At 44.2% G+C, this 16,767-nt stretch overlaps 1 protein-coding gene across 1 annotated transcript in view; it reads left to right on the forward strand.

Moving 5' to 3' along the window:
* LOC149462646 (bone morphogenetic protein 8B-like) overlaps nucleotides 1-6,644 on the forward strand; it is an 87,165-nt gene extending 80,521 nt beyond the window's left edge. The window contains exon 7 of the mRNA XM_089676672.1: nucleotides 4,810-6,644. Coding sequence (XP_089532798.1) covers nucleotides 4,810-4,959 — 150 coding nt within the window. The 3' untranslated portion in view covers nucleotides 4,960-6,644. The remainder of the gene's footprint in view (nucleotides 1-4,809) is intronic.
* The last annotated feature ends 10,123 nt before the right edge of the window (nucleotides 6,645-16,767 follow it).

Genomic DNA, 16,767 nt, shown 5'->3' on the forward strand with positions numbered 1-16,767 from the left:
TGAGTTTGGGCAAGGACAAAGGGGCCCCATGATCCCCTATTGCCCGGGGGCCCCATGAGTTGTCAGTCTGCCCCTGACATCAAATATATATCTACTGTAAACATTTTGTCACAGACTTGCAATTTCTGGAGAAACAAGGATGACACAGTGTACAACCAAATTTCCCTGTTCTCCATACTCAGTATGGGGTTCATTAGACCACTTTATTGTCACAGTGACCATGGTCACTGAAAAGATAAAGTGAGGGAAAATCTAAAATTTTACAGTCGTCCTAGAATAACAGGCAAGGGGAAATCATTGATTGGGGACACCTGTCTGAGAGGGGAATTCCCCTCACTTTGAGAGATTTCCTCTTTCTGTAGCATCTCTGGATCAGAAAGTAAAGCAACATTTTCTGAGTAGTACAGACAGAGCAAAAATAATCCGGCAGATGTTTTTAACCATTCCCTACCTACACTATATGATCAAAAGTTTGTGGACACCTGATAATCTCACATACTATATGGTAAAAATGATGTGACACCCCCTCCTAATTATTGAGTGCAGGTGTTTACAGCATACAAAGAAATATTAAACAACAGTGTGCTTCCAACCTTGTGATGACAGTTTTAGGACGTGAATGTGCCCAGAAGTCAGGTTCAAAAACATATGGTCTGATGAGCTTGGTGTGGAGGAACCTGAGTTGCCTTCACAGAGGCTTGACCTCAACCCTATTGAAAATCTTTGGGATATACTCAAATGCCTATTGCGTGCCAGACCTTCTCGTTCAACATCAGTACTAGACCTCACAAATGCTCTTTTTACTAAATAGTCCAAATTCCCACAGACACGCATTGTAGTGGAACCTGTTATAGCCCCAAAGTGTTGTTCAGTTTGTGTATTAATGCTCATGGTTTCGGAACTGCATATTTAACAAACTCATATCTTGTAGGTGTGATGGTCAGATGTCCACAAACTTTTGATTATATAGTGTATCATAAGCCTATCAGTTTGAATATATAATCTCTGTTAAGGAAATGGAGTTACCCCATGGACAAAACTAACTAGATAGCATAATCTATCTTGCTACAGATATGTAATACGGGTACACTCATCCATGGGCATGTCAGCTCCTCATGGACAAGCCCCATACATCACCATATCCACCAAAAATATCTCATTGTCTTGAGAAATGCAAATGATGCACTGTAAAATGCATTACAGACTTCAACAGAAAAAGGGGAGAGAGGAGTAAATACCGTGTGCATTCACAAAGTGCTCCCAAAGAAAGACCCAAAGAAAAAAAGAGACTCTACATGTTTCGCTAATTAGTTTTGTCCATGGGGTAACTCCATTTCCTTAACAGAGATTATGGCAGGCTATAGACGGTTTGTTTATCGTCCGAATTTTCGGCCGATATATGAAAAATCGGTTGTTGTTGGCACCAATGTCCACGAAAAACGGCCGTTTTTCGAGGATTTTCCAACATGACCAATAAAAATAAATGAGGAGATCTGCAAAAAACGGCTGACGGGCTGGCCCCACTAATGGCGTGAATATCAGCTGATTTTTTCGTGCGGACAACCCGTCTATGGCCTGCATAAATATTCAAGCTGATAGGATTATGATCAAACTACAGTGCCTCTTTGTATGCCGTCACTTCATCTAAAACGGTATGGTATTTGATTTGGTCTGGTGTTATTAACCAGTTGGATGTAAGGTAAATAATTTGTATCCACTTATATTGTTGTGCGCAGTACATTCCACTCCAATAGGCATTCATTACAGCTGAGCATACATTTTTTATATATTTGAATAAAGGTTATATATTTTAGATTCATCAATTGGCCAGATGGTGCATAGGGAAACGCACCCTCGTCCAGTATAGATTTAACAATGAGAATCTTCCTAATCAAAACTTGAAGTTTGAACCTTTTTCTTTTCTAAAAGAAAAAAAATGTTAGGCTATAAATTCAAAAGCTGAACAGAAGGTCGTCAATTAACCCAAACTGAAAACGTGTAAAGAAAAGCCACCTAGAGCAGTGTTTGTCGACCTTTTTTTTTCTAGTCAAGGCACCCTTTAAAATTATGTACAATCTCGAGGCACCCCATTGTAAAATGTAGAAAACAAAATTAATAATTTTACACAATGCAGCAACATCCACACACTTAGGACACCCAGCACTGGAAGTGATTTTTTACAAAGTAAATACACATTTTCACACTGGTACTGAATAGTAATCCAACATTTCTCTTCTCCCTCAGTGTCTTTCCTTCATTCAGCTAATGTGAACCCAATGTTGGCAGAGAGGGGTGAACAAGGACTACCCCAGGCTATTGTTAGGCATTTTGCCAAGGCAACCCCCAAGAAGCCCAAAGGCACCCTGGTTGAAAAGGCTGACCTAGAGGAGTTTTCAAGTAGGACCACTGATTTTCAGGCTGCTCTAATCTGTTTCAAATGTTGACCTGCTCACTTAAAGTGATTGTAAAACTCTCACCTTGTAAAATAACCCATTCAGTTTAAATAAGAAATGAAAGGCAAGACATTTGGGTATAGATATAAAAATATTATAAATACCTTTTTTCCTCTTGTTTATAAGTACTCACATACCCTCTGTTCTCAGCTATGGAGCTGAGAGTGGAGAAACAGCAGCACACTGATCTTCCCAGTGAATGGCTGTGCGAGGGGAGGGGGGTCAGCACAATTGTGATGATTGGATTAGCTCCCAGCGCAGCCAGAACACTGGCCACACTGTGCCCTCATGCCTAGTATGGTCAGTATAAAAGGGAAAGTGCTCACGTACCCACTGTTCTCATCTACATAAGGAACTGAGGGTGGAGAAACAGCATCAGACTGATCTTCCTGGTGAACGGCTGTGTGTGTATGTGTGTGTGGGGGGTGGTCAGCATATGTCTGATGATTGGATTGGCTCCCAGCACATCCAAAACACTGACCATGCTGTGCTCTTATGCGTAGTGTGGGCAGTTTTTAACAGGAAAGTGTTCACGTACCCACTGTTCTCAGCTGCATAAGGAGCTGAGAGTGGAAAGTCAGCAGCACACTGATCTTCCTGGTGAATGGCTGTGCGTGGGGAGGGGGGGCAGCACAATTGTGATGATTGGATTAGCTCCTAGCACAGCCAGAAAACTGGCTGCACTGTGCCATCATGCCTAGTATGGTCAGTTATAAATGGGAAAGTGCTCATGTACCCAATGTTCTCATCTACATAAGGAGTTGATGGTGGAGAAACAGGAGCACACTGATCTTCCTGGTGAATGGCTGGGGGGGTCAGCATATGTCTGATGATTGGATTGGCTCCCAGCACAGCCAAATCAATGACCATGCTGTGCTCTCATGCCTAGTGTGGCCAGTGTTTAACAGGAAAGTGTTCACATACCCACTGTTCTCACCTGCATAAGGAGCTGAGGGTGGAAAAACAGTAGCACACTGATCTTCCTGGTGAATGTCTGTGGGGGGGGGGGTCAGCATACTTCTGATGATTGGATTGGCTCCCAGCACAGCCAGAACACTGACCACGCTTTTCTCTCATGCCTAGTGTGGGCAGTTTTTAATAGGAAAGTGTTCACTTGCCCACTGTTTTCAGCTGCATAAGGAACTGAGGGTGGAGAAACAGCAGCATACTGATCTTCCCAGTGGCTGGCTGTGGAAGGGGGGGCATCAGCACAAGTCTGATCACTGGATTAGTTCCCAGCACAGCCAGAACACTGAACATGCCTAGCGTGGTCAGTTTTTAATAGGAAAGCAGAGGGACCAGCAGGGACACCAGAGATTTGACACAAAGGAAGCAGTACAAAGAGAACAGGATACTTTTTCATACAACTGAATGGCACAGCAGGAATATGAAATGTTGGGTTTACATATTCTTTACAGCTTTTCAGAATAGAGCTTCAAAGACCACTTTGGCCGAGATGTAAGGCTCAGATGCTGCAAATTTGCACTGGGGTGTTGGCAGTTAGCTATGCTTCCACATATCAATAATATTCACTTTAGTCCAATGAACTTTTTTTATGTGGCCTTGTTTGTCTCGACGGCTACCCTAATACAAGTACAGATAATTACTGCTGCTGACGTTGGCATTATACTAATTTCCTGGCTCATTCTCCTGGGATCAATTTGCTACGTAGTTACAGCTCTAAAAACCCTAATCTCATATTTATCTGGTTACATACTGCACACTGCAATACTTTGAGCAGCTGCCTAGATACAGAGTAGTTTTACCATTTAGACACAATAAAATAAAGAGTAAAAACAATGCAGTAAATCAGCTCCAGCACTAAAGTTTGCAATGTTTTAATGTTCGGAGAATTAGATGAACGTAAGAACTACAGAAATTAGGTGTCATTATTTCATCGTGTCCTAGGATCATTTCCTCTTTACTGTTCAGAATGGTGATCTCACTGTACTAAAGTTAGTAAACTAATCATATTATCAAGTCATTATCTGTCACAAGAGGAGGCACCATCATCCCTGACATTGATCCAGAGACACACAGCCATCTAGGCATTTAACCGAGTCACACTCAAGGCAAGCTTTGAAAGAAGAAGTAATAAGGACTCCAATGTAAACTACCAAGAAATCTGCCAAAGACAACATTCAAGAATGAACTGAAAATATTCTAACTACCGAACTGAACCCTTTGCTATGAAGAATCGCTCTTTTATACATACTTTTTTTTTTAAAAATAGTTTGGTTCGGTGTGGTTTTCTTAAATACGTCAACATCTGCTTTATTTGTTTATGCTTTGTTTCACTTTAGTTATAGTAAATATATAAAGAGTATTTGGCAGTAACTGGTATTTTCCTTGCCAGGTTCACCTTATGAAGCCAGAAAGTGTTCCTAAAGCTTGCTGCGCTCCAACAAAGCTCTCAGCCACCTCAGTACTTTACTATGACAATAACAACAACGTAATCCTAAAAAAGCATCGCAACATGGTGGTTAAGTCTTGTGGATGCCACTGATCAAGATGAAAGATGGGGATTTGCACTAGGAAATATGAAACATGTTTATGCAACGTACTGACATAATACTGGACAGATTATTGCCAATTTTTTTTATCAACGCTACAGTTGGTAATGGTTAAATGTTTCAGATACTGGGATTGTACAAAAGACTGACACATTTATTGGTAAACCACAAATTATTAAGTCTAGACTAGGGGTCTCCAAACTTTCTAAAAAAAAGGGCCAGTTTACTGTCCTTCAATCTTTAGGGGGCTGGACTGTGGCCAGTGGGAGTAGAAAAAGTCCTGGTATCAGTGGCAGTAAAAAATGCCCCATGACTGGTGTCAGTGGGAGGAATAGTGCCTCATCATTGGTGTCAGTGGGAGGAATAGTGCCCCATCATTGGTGTCAGTGGGAGGAATAGTACCCCATCATTGTTGTCAGTGTGGGAGGAATAGTGCCCCATCAATGGTGTCAGTGGGAGGAATAGTGCCCCATCATTGTAATCAGCGGTAGGAATAGTGCCCAATCATTGGTGTCAGTGGGAGGAATAGTGCCCTATCATTGGTATCAATGGTAGGAATCATGCTCCATCATTGGTATCAGTGGGAGGAATAGTGCCCCATCATTGGTGTCAGTAGGAGGAATAGTGCCCCATCATTCATATCAGTAGGAAGAATAGCGCCCCATCATTGGTATCGGCAGTAGGAATAGTGCCCCATCATTGGTATCAGTGGGAGGAATAGTGCCCCATCATTGGTCTCAGTGGGAGAAATAGTGCCCCATAATTGGTGTCAGTGGGATAAATAGTGCCCCATCATTGGTGTCAGTGGGAGGAATAGTGCCCCATTACTGGTATCAGCGGTAGGAATAGTGCCCCACCATTGGAATCAGCAGTAGGAATAGTGCCCCATCATTGGTATTAGTGATAGGAATAATGCCCCTTCATTGGTGTCAGTAGGAAGAATAGTGCACCATCATTGGTATCAGTGGTAGGAATAGTCTCCCATCATTGGATCCAGTGGGAGGAATAGTGCCCCATCATTGGTGTCAGTAGCAGGAATAGTGCCCCATTATTGGTATCAGCGGTAGGAATTGTGCTCCATCATTGGTGTCAGTCGGAGGAATAGTGCTCCATCATTGGTGTCAGTGGGAGGAATAGTGCTCCATCATTGGTGTCAGTGGGAGGAATAGTGCTCCATCATTGGTGTAAATGGGAGGAATAGTGCCCCATCATTGGTGTCAATGGGAGGAATAGTGCCCCATTGTTGGTGTCAGTGGCAGGAACTATACCCCACTGTTGCTGACAGTGAGGTAATAATGCCTAAAGGGACGGATAAAATAAAGCAATGGGTCATATCCGGCCCTCGGGCTGCAGTTTGGAGACCACTGGTCTAGACCATAAATTAAGAAAATCTCAGTTAATCCCAGATAAACAACCCTACAAGAGAAGTGTGTGTGATTCATCCCACCAGCAGCTATAAATAACAAAAATATCAGTATTGTGTAGACTGACTCAAATTTACCCTTGGATACATTTACTATGGAAAAAGAAACAGATTCAAATATATCATGTATTGTATATGTCATTAGAACTAAAGTATTTATTACAGTGTATATTGTAAGATAAGATAATTTATTTTCAGGAAGACATTGTCTCTGGCAAATTCACTGCTACATAAATATATAACATGTTTTCAGTGTCAGTGTCTATTTTTTTATCATTTTTATTTTTTATTATTTTTATTATTGTTTCCTTTATTGTTCGTTCCACTCATTTTGATGCAGGAAGACATGGAATTGTCTCCTGCTGGGAGACAAAAGAACAAAAACGGACCCCCTAGTAAAGCATCTTGTGTGATTATCAGACTGTGTAGGATTTATTATCATTGCAATAGTAAGCACTTTAAAGTGGTTGAAATGTTCATTAACACACACATCTTCATATGGAAATTAAAGTGCTTAGCGATCCTACAAGATTTAATCAGTGCTCTGCTGGACACTGATCAAAGTCACAAGACTGCTATATACTGTTGATGAGAAAAGGTATTTAGCAGTTTATATTTACTAAAATTGCATTTCCATGTTCTGTGTACTGTGGAAGATCAGATATAATGAATGCAAGGTCCTGGGTTTAGTAACACTTTAAGAAGACACACAACCACTCAATGAAGTTGGACAAGAAACAGTTTAACCTTAAAGTGATTGTAAAGGCTATACTTTTTTTTAAAATTAAAATAACAACGTGTTCTACTTGCTTGCTCTGTGCAATGGTTTTGCACAGAATGGCCCTGGACCTTCTCTTTTGCAGTCCCCTGACAGCGTTCCAGGCTCCCCCTCTTCTCTGTGTGCCCTCATAGCAAGACGCTTGTTATGGGGGCACACCTGCAGGCTTGCTCCTGAGCCAGGCTGTGTGCATCTTTTGAAACAGTACCCCAGCCCGTACCCTCTCCCTCACAGGACTTGGCTGACAACAGCAGGACCCAATGGCTCCCATTGCTGCCTCAGTCCCCGTGAGAAGAGGGAGAGGGGAAAGAAGACCTAAAGACGGGACAGCACTGGATTACTGACAGGCTCAGGTAAGTTTTGGGGGAAGGGAATACATTAAGGTAAAAAAAATGCACAGGCTTTACACCCACTTTAAACTGAGTTTGGGGTTCTTTACCGTTAGAGCAGAAAGGATGTGGAACTCCCTTCCACAGTTGGTGGTGTCAATGAGGCCTGTTGATAATTTCAAAAATTTTTAGACGGGCATCTTAGTGAATGCAATATACAGGGATATGGGAAATGGCAAACAAGCAAAAGATTTCCCAGCACACTTATCTGCCTTAAAACAACTCACATTAAAACAGAGGGATTTGTTTGCACACATTTGCAATTATATGTGTAAGCCGCAGTGCCCACATCAAGGATCCTCTGTATACTGCTTTCCAACCTCTATAATTTTCAGAGTCTACCAAGTTGGAGCATATATAGCAGTGGATTTAGGGTAGGTGTGCCTGGAGGGAGCCCACCCCTCCTTAAAGGCATAGGGACGCATGTGACGCCCCACAAGAGCACAATGGCATCCAGTGTATCCCCACACCCAATTCAAACAACTACAAAAAGTGACCACCCCAACCTATAACTAGCCTTTGCAGTAAGGCGCATATGGATGGGAAATGGCAGTGACATACATTCATATACACACACACTTTGAGCTGGATGGACTGGTGTCTTTAGTAAACCTTACCAACTATGTAAGTCCTACACCATATCTATACCACAAAAGAATATCAGCTGAATTAAAGTTATAGTAATGTAAAATGATTGCATAACACTTTGTTGCCTTTCTCTGCTTGAGTATGTCCAGCTTATGTTACCCATAGGCATAGGAAGAAGGTTAACTGATCCAGCCAAGAACTGTTGGATCAAAAAGAAGTGTATGTCTGCGTTTACCCCTGAATTGGCAGACACTGCCAGATTTCAATAAAAGTATGGTTTGGCCTTGATAGATTTTTTCCTTTCTATCAATATATGTATGTTTTCCTTAAAGGAGATGTACAGCCAAAGCTCATTTGACTGAACTTCCCCTGTGGATCACAGGAGTGCAGTTCGTTCTGCTCTCCTGTGACTCGCTTTCAGCTGACAGCAAGTTGAAGCCCCCTGTTGGCTGATTTTACTCAGTTGGTCCTGGGCTGGGTAAAGATCACAACCATATGGTCGAGATCCATCCAGGAGTCTGTACCGGAACCTGGCTCTGCCTCTCAGCAATCTGCTAAGAGCCTGAACCAGCAGATTGCTCAGTTCTCACCCTTAGAGCTAGCGGGAGACAGAACCACCTAGGCAGGTAGAATTTAAAAAAAAATCCCATACTTCTCTTTTAAGATAAGGCCAATCAGTGGCTTCATTAGGGTTGGTGTCACCTGGTGCGGTATGAAATAGTGTCACCCTCCCAGTAATTTTTTTTTTTTTATAATTTATTTTTTATTGACATACAACAAACAAAGAGTTACATAGAGTTGTGAAATAATGGTCACAAATCAATGAAAGAACAAAAAGAAATAGGCTCATTGATTAAGTGCATATACATACAATGTCAGTGCATAACAGTGAATTAGCCAGCAGTATCAGACATCTGAATAGACATATCGGAAAGAAAAAGATCCCACAGTTCCCAAACTGCTTCAAAAAGGGGGACAGAGTTAGCATGCATAGCAGTGAGGTACTCCATTCTTCTAATCTCAGCGATAACCTTCACCAATTCTGACCACATAGCAGGTGTAGTAGATAGCCAGTGCATAGGAATGGTTCTCCTGGCCACTGATCATGGGGAGAGAAGGACTGTATGGGCAATTTGGTGAGATTTATTATGCCAAATAAAGTGGAGGAAGGATTTCTGAAGGGAACGTAGCTTGGACATGGGAATAGGTACAGGAAGTATCTCAAACAGATACAAAAGCTTGGGCAGTATGGTAATTTGTAGCACAGTAATCCTTCCGAGGAAGGAAATGGCAAGGTTGTCCCAAGATTTTAAGGATTGAGAAATAACATGAAAAAGGGGTAAAAAATTAGCTTCATAAAGGGAGTGGTAGGAGGAAGTAAGGTTGGTACCTAAACACCGCAAGGAGTGGGGGCACCAGAAATAGGGATAATTTGATTGAAGAGAAGATAAAATAGCAGAAGAAGCAGTTTTAGATGAGTTAACCTTATAACCTGACAGGGCTCCAAAGAGCTGGAGAGTACGCTATAGAACAGGTAGAGTAATGGAAGGCACCATCAGTGTCAACAAAATATCATCAGCATACAAAGACAGCTTAAAATTACTATTGTGGGTGCGTATCCCATAGATATCAGGGTTGGAGCTGATAGCTATAGCCAGGGATTCCAAACAGAGGATAAACAGTAAGGGAGAAAGAAGGCATCCCTGGCGTGCACCATTAGACATCCGAAAAGAAGGTGATAAGAACGAAGCTAATATGACCTGGGAAGATGGAGTGGAATAGAGAGCTTTGAAAGCAGCCACAAACAGACCGCTAAACCCAAATCTCTCTAAGACTAGAAACATATAAGGCCAACTTAATCGGTCAGATGTTTTTTGGGCGTCCAAGCTCAACAAGAGAGTAGGATTTGGGGACTTATTGACAAGGTCGATCAAGTCAATGGTCCTCCTGGTGTTATCTGCAACGTGTCTAGCCAGGACAAAGCCCACCTGGTCTCTGTGAATAAGCTTGGAGATACATTTGGCCAATCTATTGGCTAGTAGTTTTGTGAAAATTTTGTAGTCAGAGTTTAATAAGGCTATGGGACGATAATTATCTGAAAGGGAATGATCTTTGTCCGGCTTCGGGATCACAGAGATATATCCGAGTGTAAAGTCATCATGAGGGTGGCACCCCTTCAGAAGATCCCGAAACAAAGTTAGAAGATGAGGGGCTAAGATGCCAATAAAGGACTTGTAATATGAATTGTCAGGAATCAAGGAATGACCAGAAAGGTGTGGACTGGCACAGGGAAACGCAGGTCTCAGGTACAATATAATACAGGTTATTATTAGCCACCCAGATATATATCTATATAAACGCACAGTGAGCAAACCAACCTTCCACTAATCTTTAGGAGGTGCAGGAACACAGGCGTAGTCAGGGCTGGAGAGGTGGAACGGTCAGGCCGGCCGTAGGGTTCTGTAATGACCGTTTGGTGGTACCTCTAGCAGTCCTCAGGGCAGGATTCCCCAGGGCGCGGAGTCTAAGCCCCAGTCTGCCTTTTCACCAGAGCCCCTGATGGTGGGGATGGACTTGGCGCAGGACTGAGACCAGGTCGCGGCCCCTGAGTACCCCTGCTAGTGGTAGAGGGATCCGCCAGAGGTATGTGCAGGTACGGCTGGATCCGTGCAGGATGGATGGATGGCAGAGTAGTTAGCGTGGTCAGACAAGCCGGGTCGGTAACGGTGGAGGCAGATCAGTACAGAGCAGCAGGCAAAGAGTAAACGGGTCACAAGCCAAGGTACAGCAACAGGAGGTCAAACAGCATAGGAGTAGGCAGAAGAATAGTCAGGGATGAGCCAGTAGTCAGAACAGGAGACGGTCAACAGAGATCAGGATCAAGCCGGGTCAGCAACGAAGCAGGAACACAGGATACAGGTACAGAGGCTCATGGGAAACCATACACCAAGGCCCAGAGCACAGACCTGGTCATGCCTTATATACACCTTTCTGTAATCAGCCCCAGGTTTGGCTGATTGTGAGCTTCTGGCTGCTAAGAGCACCCGCTGGTCAGCTCTGGTACTGCAGCCCACACGGCAGGCGAGTCCCACCACCAGTGCTGAGAGCACCCGCTGGTCAGCTCTGGTACTGCAGCCCACACGGCAGGGGAGTCCCACCACCAGTGCTGAGTCCATTCCTGACATGAATAGGGAAGACCGTCCGGTCCTGGGAACTTGTGAGTGGGAAGGTGTTTAACAACATCCAATAATTCTTAGATGGAAATTTCTGCATTCAAAGCTGTAACATCGAAGGGTGATAAACACGGTAAATGTAAAGAGTCAAAAAAGGCGTTAAAAGCAGCCATCTGAAGGGGAGGATGAATATCAGGGGCAAGACAATTATAAAGTTTCTCATAGTATTCTCTAAATATTGTAGCCATAACATACGGGTCATATGTGGTTTGCCATCAGACTGGAGTAAATGGCCCGGTAAGGAAGGGGACATTTTAGATTTAAGTCTATTCACAGGCATGCTGGGAGGTTTATTAGAGTACTCATAAAACTTTTGCCTAACTCAGGCGAGAGACTGAGCAGTTTTATGTAGGTCAAGAGGCCTAATTTGATCACGTGTATGGGAAACTTTCTGTAACCGAGGTATAGACGGTTTACCAAGCAACTGACGTTCAGCTGTGGATAATTGGCATAAAAGGGATTGCCTAGCACAAACAGAAGTGCCCATGGGAATACAGAGGCCTCTAATGACAGCCTTATGGGCCTCCCAGAGGGTAGAAGATGAAGATACTGAACCAACATTGAAGTGAAAATAAGCATCCAGACCCCAAGAGAGCTCCTCCCGTAGTTGTTCAGAGCACAGAAAACTCTCATTAAAGCACCAGTGGCAGGCCCTAGGGGTGGAGAAGGAGATCAAGTGACAGTGAAGCATGGTTCGCCTAAGTAATCGGGTTGATCTCCAAAGAAACCAAAAAGGGGATCAGGGGGGCAGTGACAAAAAAATGATCTAATCTAGAGAACATGCGATGTGGAGTAGAATAAAACGTGAATTGCCTATGGAGAGGTTGTTTACCCTGCAAGGCGTCAGAGACGATGCTGCCGAATCATAGCCTCTTTGACGAGGTAGGGGCAAAAAGCACCCTCCTATCCTTATGGGGAGACATAACTAAATTAAAATCCCCTCCAATGATCATACATGGAGTAGATATCAACATAACTTGTCTAGAGTCTGAGAGAGAAATAACAGCTGACCAGAGTTGGGTGCATACAGATTCAAAAGTACAAATGGAGAGCCCTCGTACATACATTCCAACAAGACATAGCGACCATGTGGGTCAACTCGAGAGGAGGAGACCCTCAGGGAGCAGTTTTTCAGAATCAGAATAGCTACTCTGGCTTTCCCAGAAGGATCAAAGGCTGAATAGTATTGTGGAAAGCTCTTGAAATGGGTTTCCTGAATGAATATAGTATCTGCTCCCGAGGATCTGAACTCCTTTAGAGCCATCCACCGTTTTTGGATTGAATTGAGCCCTTTGACATTATACAACAACAGCCTCAAAGTCATCATGAGACAGTAATGAGTATAGCAGCTGTGCAACCTGAGCATACAGAAAGATTGTCATCGATGAGACAAAACAGAAAACAACAGAGACAGAGAACCAGGTGATTAGCATGGCAACAGGCCTAGTACAAACAAATGTATCACAGAGAGCAGAGGCCACAAGGACTATGGCCAGAAACAAAGAGTCATCAGGGCTGAAAGCCTGATGCACAAGGGGGCAACATGGAAGCTGTCCCTAAATGACAGGTGCCTACCTCAGATAACCACTTAACAGCTATAATCAGTTGTACAAATGAGGGAGGGATAATAGAAAATTCCTAAGGCACACATGGGAGCATAAGAGCTCATTTAGCAAGGCGGGAAACCTGATATCTGGAAGAGTCAGGTGGTGAGGCCCTCCGAGCCAGGAAGTCGGGGCTGTTGGGGAGTGCGTGGAAACTTCTTCCTCCCGGGTTTGGGGGGGTTCAGATCTTGCGTGGAGTAGCAGAAGACCTGGATGGCATAGGAAGTTGCAATAAGGCCTCTTCCGGCAGGGGAGGAAGTCCCAACTATTTGAAGAAAGAGTCTGCTTCATGTTGATAATGGAGTAAGACTTGGGAATTATCTTTGGAGACAACAAGTTTAAAAGGAAATTCCCACCGGTAAGAGATACGGTGCTGCTGGAGATGAGTGGTAACCGGTTCAAGACACGTCTCTTTGCCAAAGTAATAGGGGATAGGTCACTGAAAATCTGAAGCTTGTGCCTCTTAAATTCCAGGGAGGGCTTGTTGTGGGTAGAGGCAAGCAAGGCTTCTTTGCTATCAAAGTAATGAAAACAAATGATAACGTCTCTGGGCCTAGTACCCTCAGGAAGCCGCGGGCCTAACGATCTATGGGCCAATCAACATTCGGGACATTGGGGGCCAGGGTGGTAAACAGAGACAGCAACTAAGGTTTAAGTTGGGAGTCAGGGACCGTTTCAGAGATGCCACGAACATGAATGTTCTGGCGGTTCTCCCTATTTACCAGGTCCTCCTGCTGGAGCTGTAACTGAGCTGTAACTGAGTTACGGAATGTTTCAGATTTGCATTATCGTCTTCCAGGATGTGCACATATTGCACCAATTCGTCAAACTTTGTTTCAAGGTGGTCTGTGCGGTCTCCCAATTGGGTAATCTCCCCCCTGAGCTCCTGGGCCAATTTCCTAATTTCAGCAGAGATAGTGCAGGTGATATTATGTAAAAATACCTGCAATTTGTCCTCCAGGATATCCACCGTCAGAGAGAGGGGCACCGGAGTAGGAAGCAAGGCAGCAGGGGTGTCTGTGTCAGTCCCCGCCATTTCAGTGGACTCTACGAGCACTCACTCGGGCCTCTGCAACTACTCGAGGCCAGGGATGCAGGCCTAGTGAAAAAGCGATCCAGCATGGATCTGGAGGAGACGGCATGTGCGGCTTCAGGCTCCTGATTTTGCCCATGAGTGTCCTGACACGGTGAAGAGCACTCCTAGGTCTGTGGCTGCTTCAGAAGGGTGTCGGGAGGCCGTTGCAAACTGAGGATCGGTGGAGCTCACCCATCACACGTCCGCCATCTTGGGAAGCCACGCATGTGCCCCCCCAGTAATTGTTTTACCTGCCTTTCCGCTAAGTACAGACCTCTCTCCACTAAGTGTAGACCCCCTCCCTCTGTACAGACCTCCCTCTCTACTAAGTATAGATCCCCCCTCCCTCAGTACAGTCCATATCCTCAGTAAAGACTGTACTCAATACAAGCCCCCTCTTAGTACAGACCACCCTTCCATGGTCCCCCCCTTCTCATTCTAGTACAAGCTCAACTTCCTTCCAGTGCCCCTTCCCCAGCATAGAACTGTACAGATCTCCAGAAGTCTTCCATGGGAGGGGGATAGGGAATGGAGGAGGGTGGTCAGAGTTGGGGAGATGGAGAAGAAGGAGGGGTTAACAGAGTTGGGTGGGATGGAGAAGAGGGGGAAACAGAGTTTGGATGATGAAGAAGAGGGGGTGTTAGCAGAGTGGGGGGGGTGAAAAAAGGGGGGTGAACAGAGTTGGCGAAGGTGAAGGGGGGGTTATGATTAGAGCTGGGCTGTTCCAGGCAGTCAGAGCAGAGGCTGCTGAGAGGGAAAACATTTGAACAGGTGTGGGGGGTCTGGAGACAAGATGGTGGGGGGGGGTACAGGCACTCAGAAGTTGCTTAGTACATTCAGTGTACGATGACACCAAGGAGTCACACTCAGCAGGACTAACCCTAAGCCTACAGATAGACTCACAGCAGCTGTGGTCTTTCTGGTGTCGGGCACTATGGCAGGCAGAGGTGCAGACATGGTGTTGCCGCACAAATACCAGATGTGGCCAAATTCATCCTACAATGCTACCAGGTGTCTCTCTTTATTCACCGCTACGCCACCCTTATTGTTCAATAACCCAGAGCTAAGCTGCGCAGAAGGGGCAGCTCAGCGGCCTCATGAGATAAAGCAGACGCCCAGCCCGTGCTCAGCTGATCCCACAAATCACTAGCTGAGCCAAGACCAGGACTGGAGACTGAAAGGAGCCATATGGTGGGCATGCGTTTGACAGGTAATAATGTGGCAGGGGGCCGCAATTGTGACCCCTCCAGCTACGCCAGTGGTGTCACCGAGGCCCGCATTGGGACAAAAAATACGGACTCAGCAGCCAATATTTTCATAGACAAAATTAACACTGGATTGCAGCAGCGGAGCTACAGAAGAACCTTTCAAAGATGTATAATGATGGTTGGCAACACTGTTCGGGACACTCTACATGTGGCTCTCCCCCCTGATGGCAGTCCTGCATGAGGCCCTGGTGTCAACCCTCTGGCACCCCATAGCAACGCCACTGAGGCCAACCCCAGGAATGTTTACTTACTCTAGGACTGGGCATTTTTGAACATTTATACATGTTTCTATAATATGAGTGGGCAGTGGTTGTATCTTCCACCTGAGCTCAAAGACATCACTTTGGGTTCTATGTACACAGGCCACCAAGGTAGCTACCACTTAAAAGTATACATTTGGATTATTTGTGTTTTAACATCAAGCAGTGAATTATTCAGACATCTCTGAACTTATAAGTGTACCTTTTCTGACACTAACATAAAACATAAGCAGCCTGTTTCGGCCACAGCTGTTAAGTAAGCACATATTTAACTGTACACCACCCATGTTAACATTATGGCAGCACAGTCTCACACTGCAGTTTATTGCCAATGCCATTTGTTACGGTTTTGAAGCAATAAACAGGATCACGGCGTTGAGCATTACTGTTTAAAGTGGAAGAAAATAAACACACGGCTTTCTTTATCTTTCAGTGTATATTTAAATTTTTTTTTGTTTCAGGCCTCATGTTTTCCTTTCCACAAGTCATCAGGTCATTCCTCCTCAACCATCAGCTGGCTTTCACATTTTGAAGACCCGGGTCAGTGTTTTTGCTGGTTTGTGATCTGAGTCTATAAAGGGTTGCAGTTTAAGTGGGCTAGAATAACAAGGCCCGTCCTTAATGCCCTGCCAAGTGGAAATTTAAACGCCTTGTTTTTTTTTCTACCTGTTACTGTATGCTCTCATTTAGAAGTACTTGGTTCAGCAGGTCACCTTGTTCAGTCACTGAGAACAGCCATTCATGCAGGCGCTGGGTAAACACCCATGAAGCATGAGGAGAAACCGATACAGAACACAGCCTGTTAGACATGAAAATTGTAACAAAAAGATGCAAAGCAGCATAAACACACATACTGTGCTCAAAATTCTACACTGCACAAGCAATGAAGTACTGTACTACCTGGAATACGATACACTAACTAAACATCACCTCTTCAACGTCTATATACATAAACTTAAAGGGAAGCAGAGACATCTCAATTACTGGAATGCTTAAAGAAAACCATTCATTGAAGAAACATGGGGGCTGCCTTTACAGACTTCTCATTCTGCAAATTCTAGTCACATGGCAGTCCCACCAAACATCCCCTCTTTAAGACTTTTAGCTACTAACCCAGAAAAAATATGTAGATAAGAATTTCTGACTTTCCTGATCGTTCTTTGTAACTGAAGTAAAAGAATTA

This window comes from Staurois parvus, unplaced genomic scaffold (genome assembly GCF_062004578.1).
Source record: "Staurois parvus isolate SC_StPar_1 unplaced genomic scaffold, SC_StPar_1.0 ptg000172l, whole genome shotgun sequence".
Classification (NCBI taxonomy): domain Eukaryota; kingdom Metazoa; phylum Chordata; class Amphibia; order Anura; family Ranidae; genus Staurois; species Staurois parvus.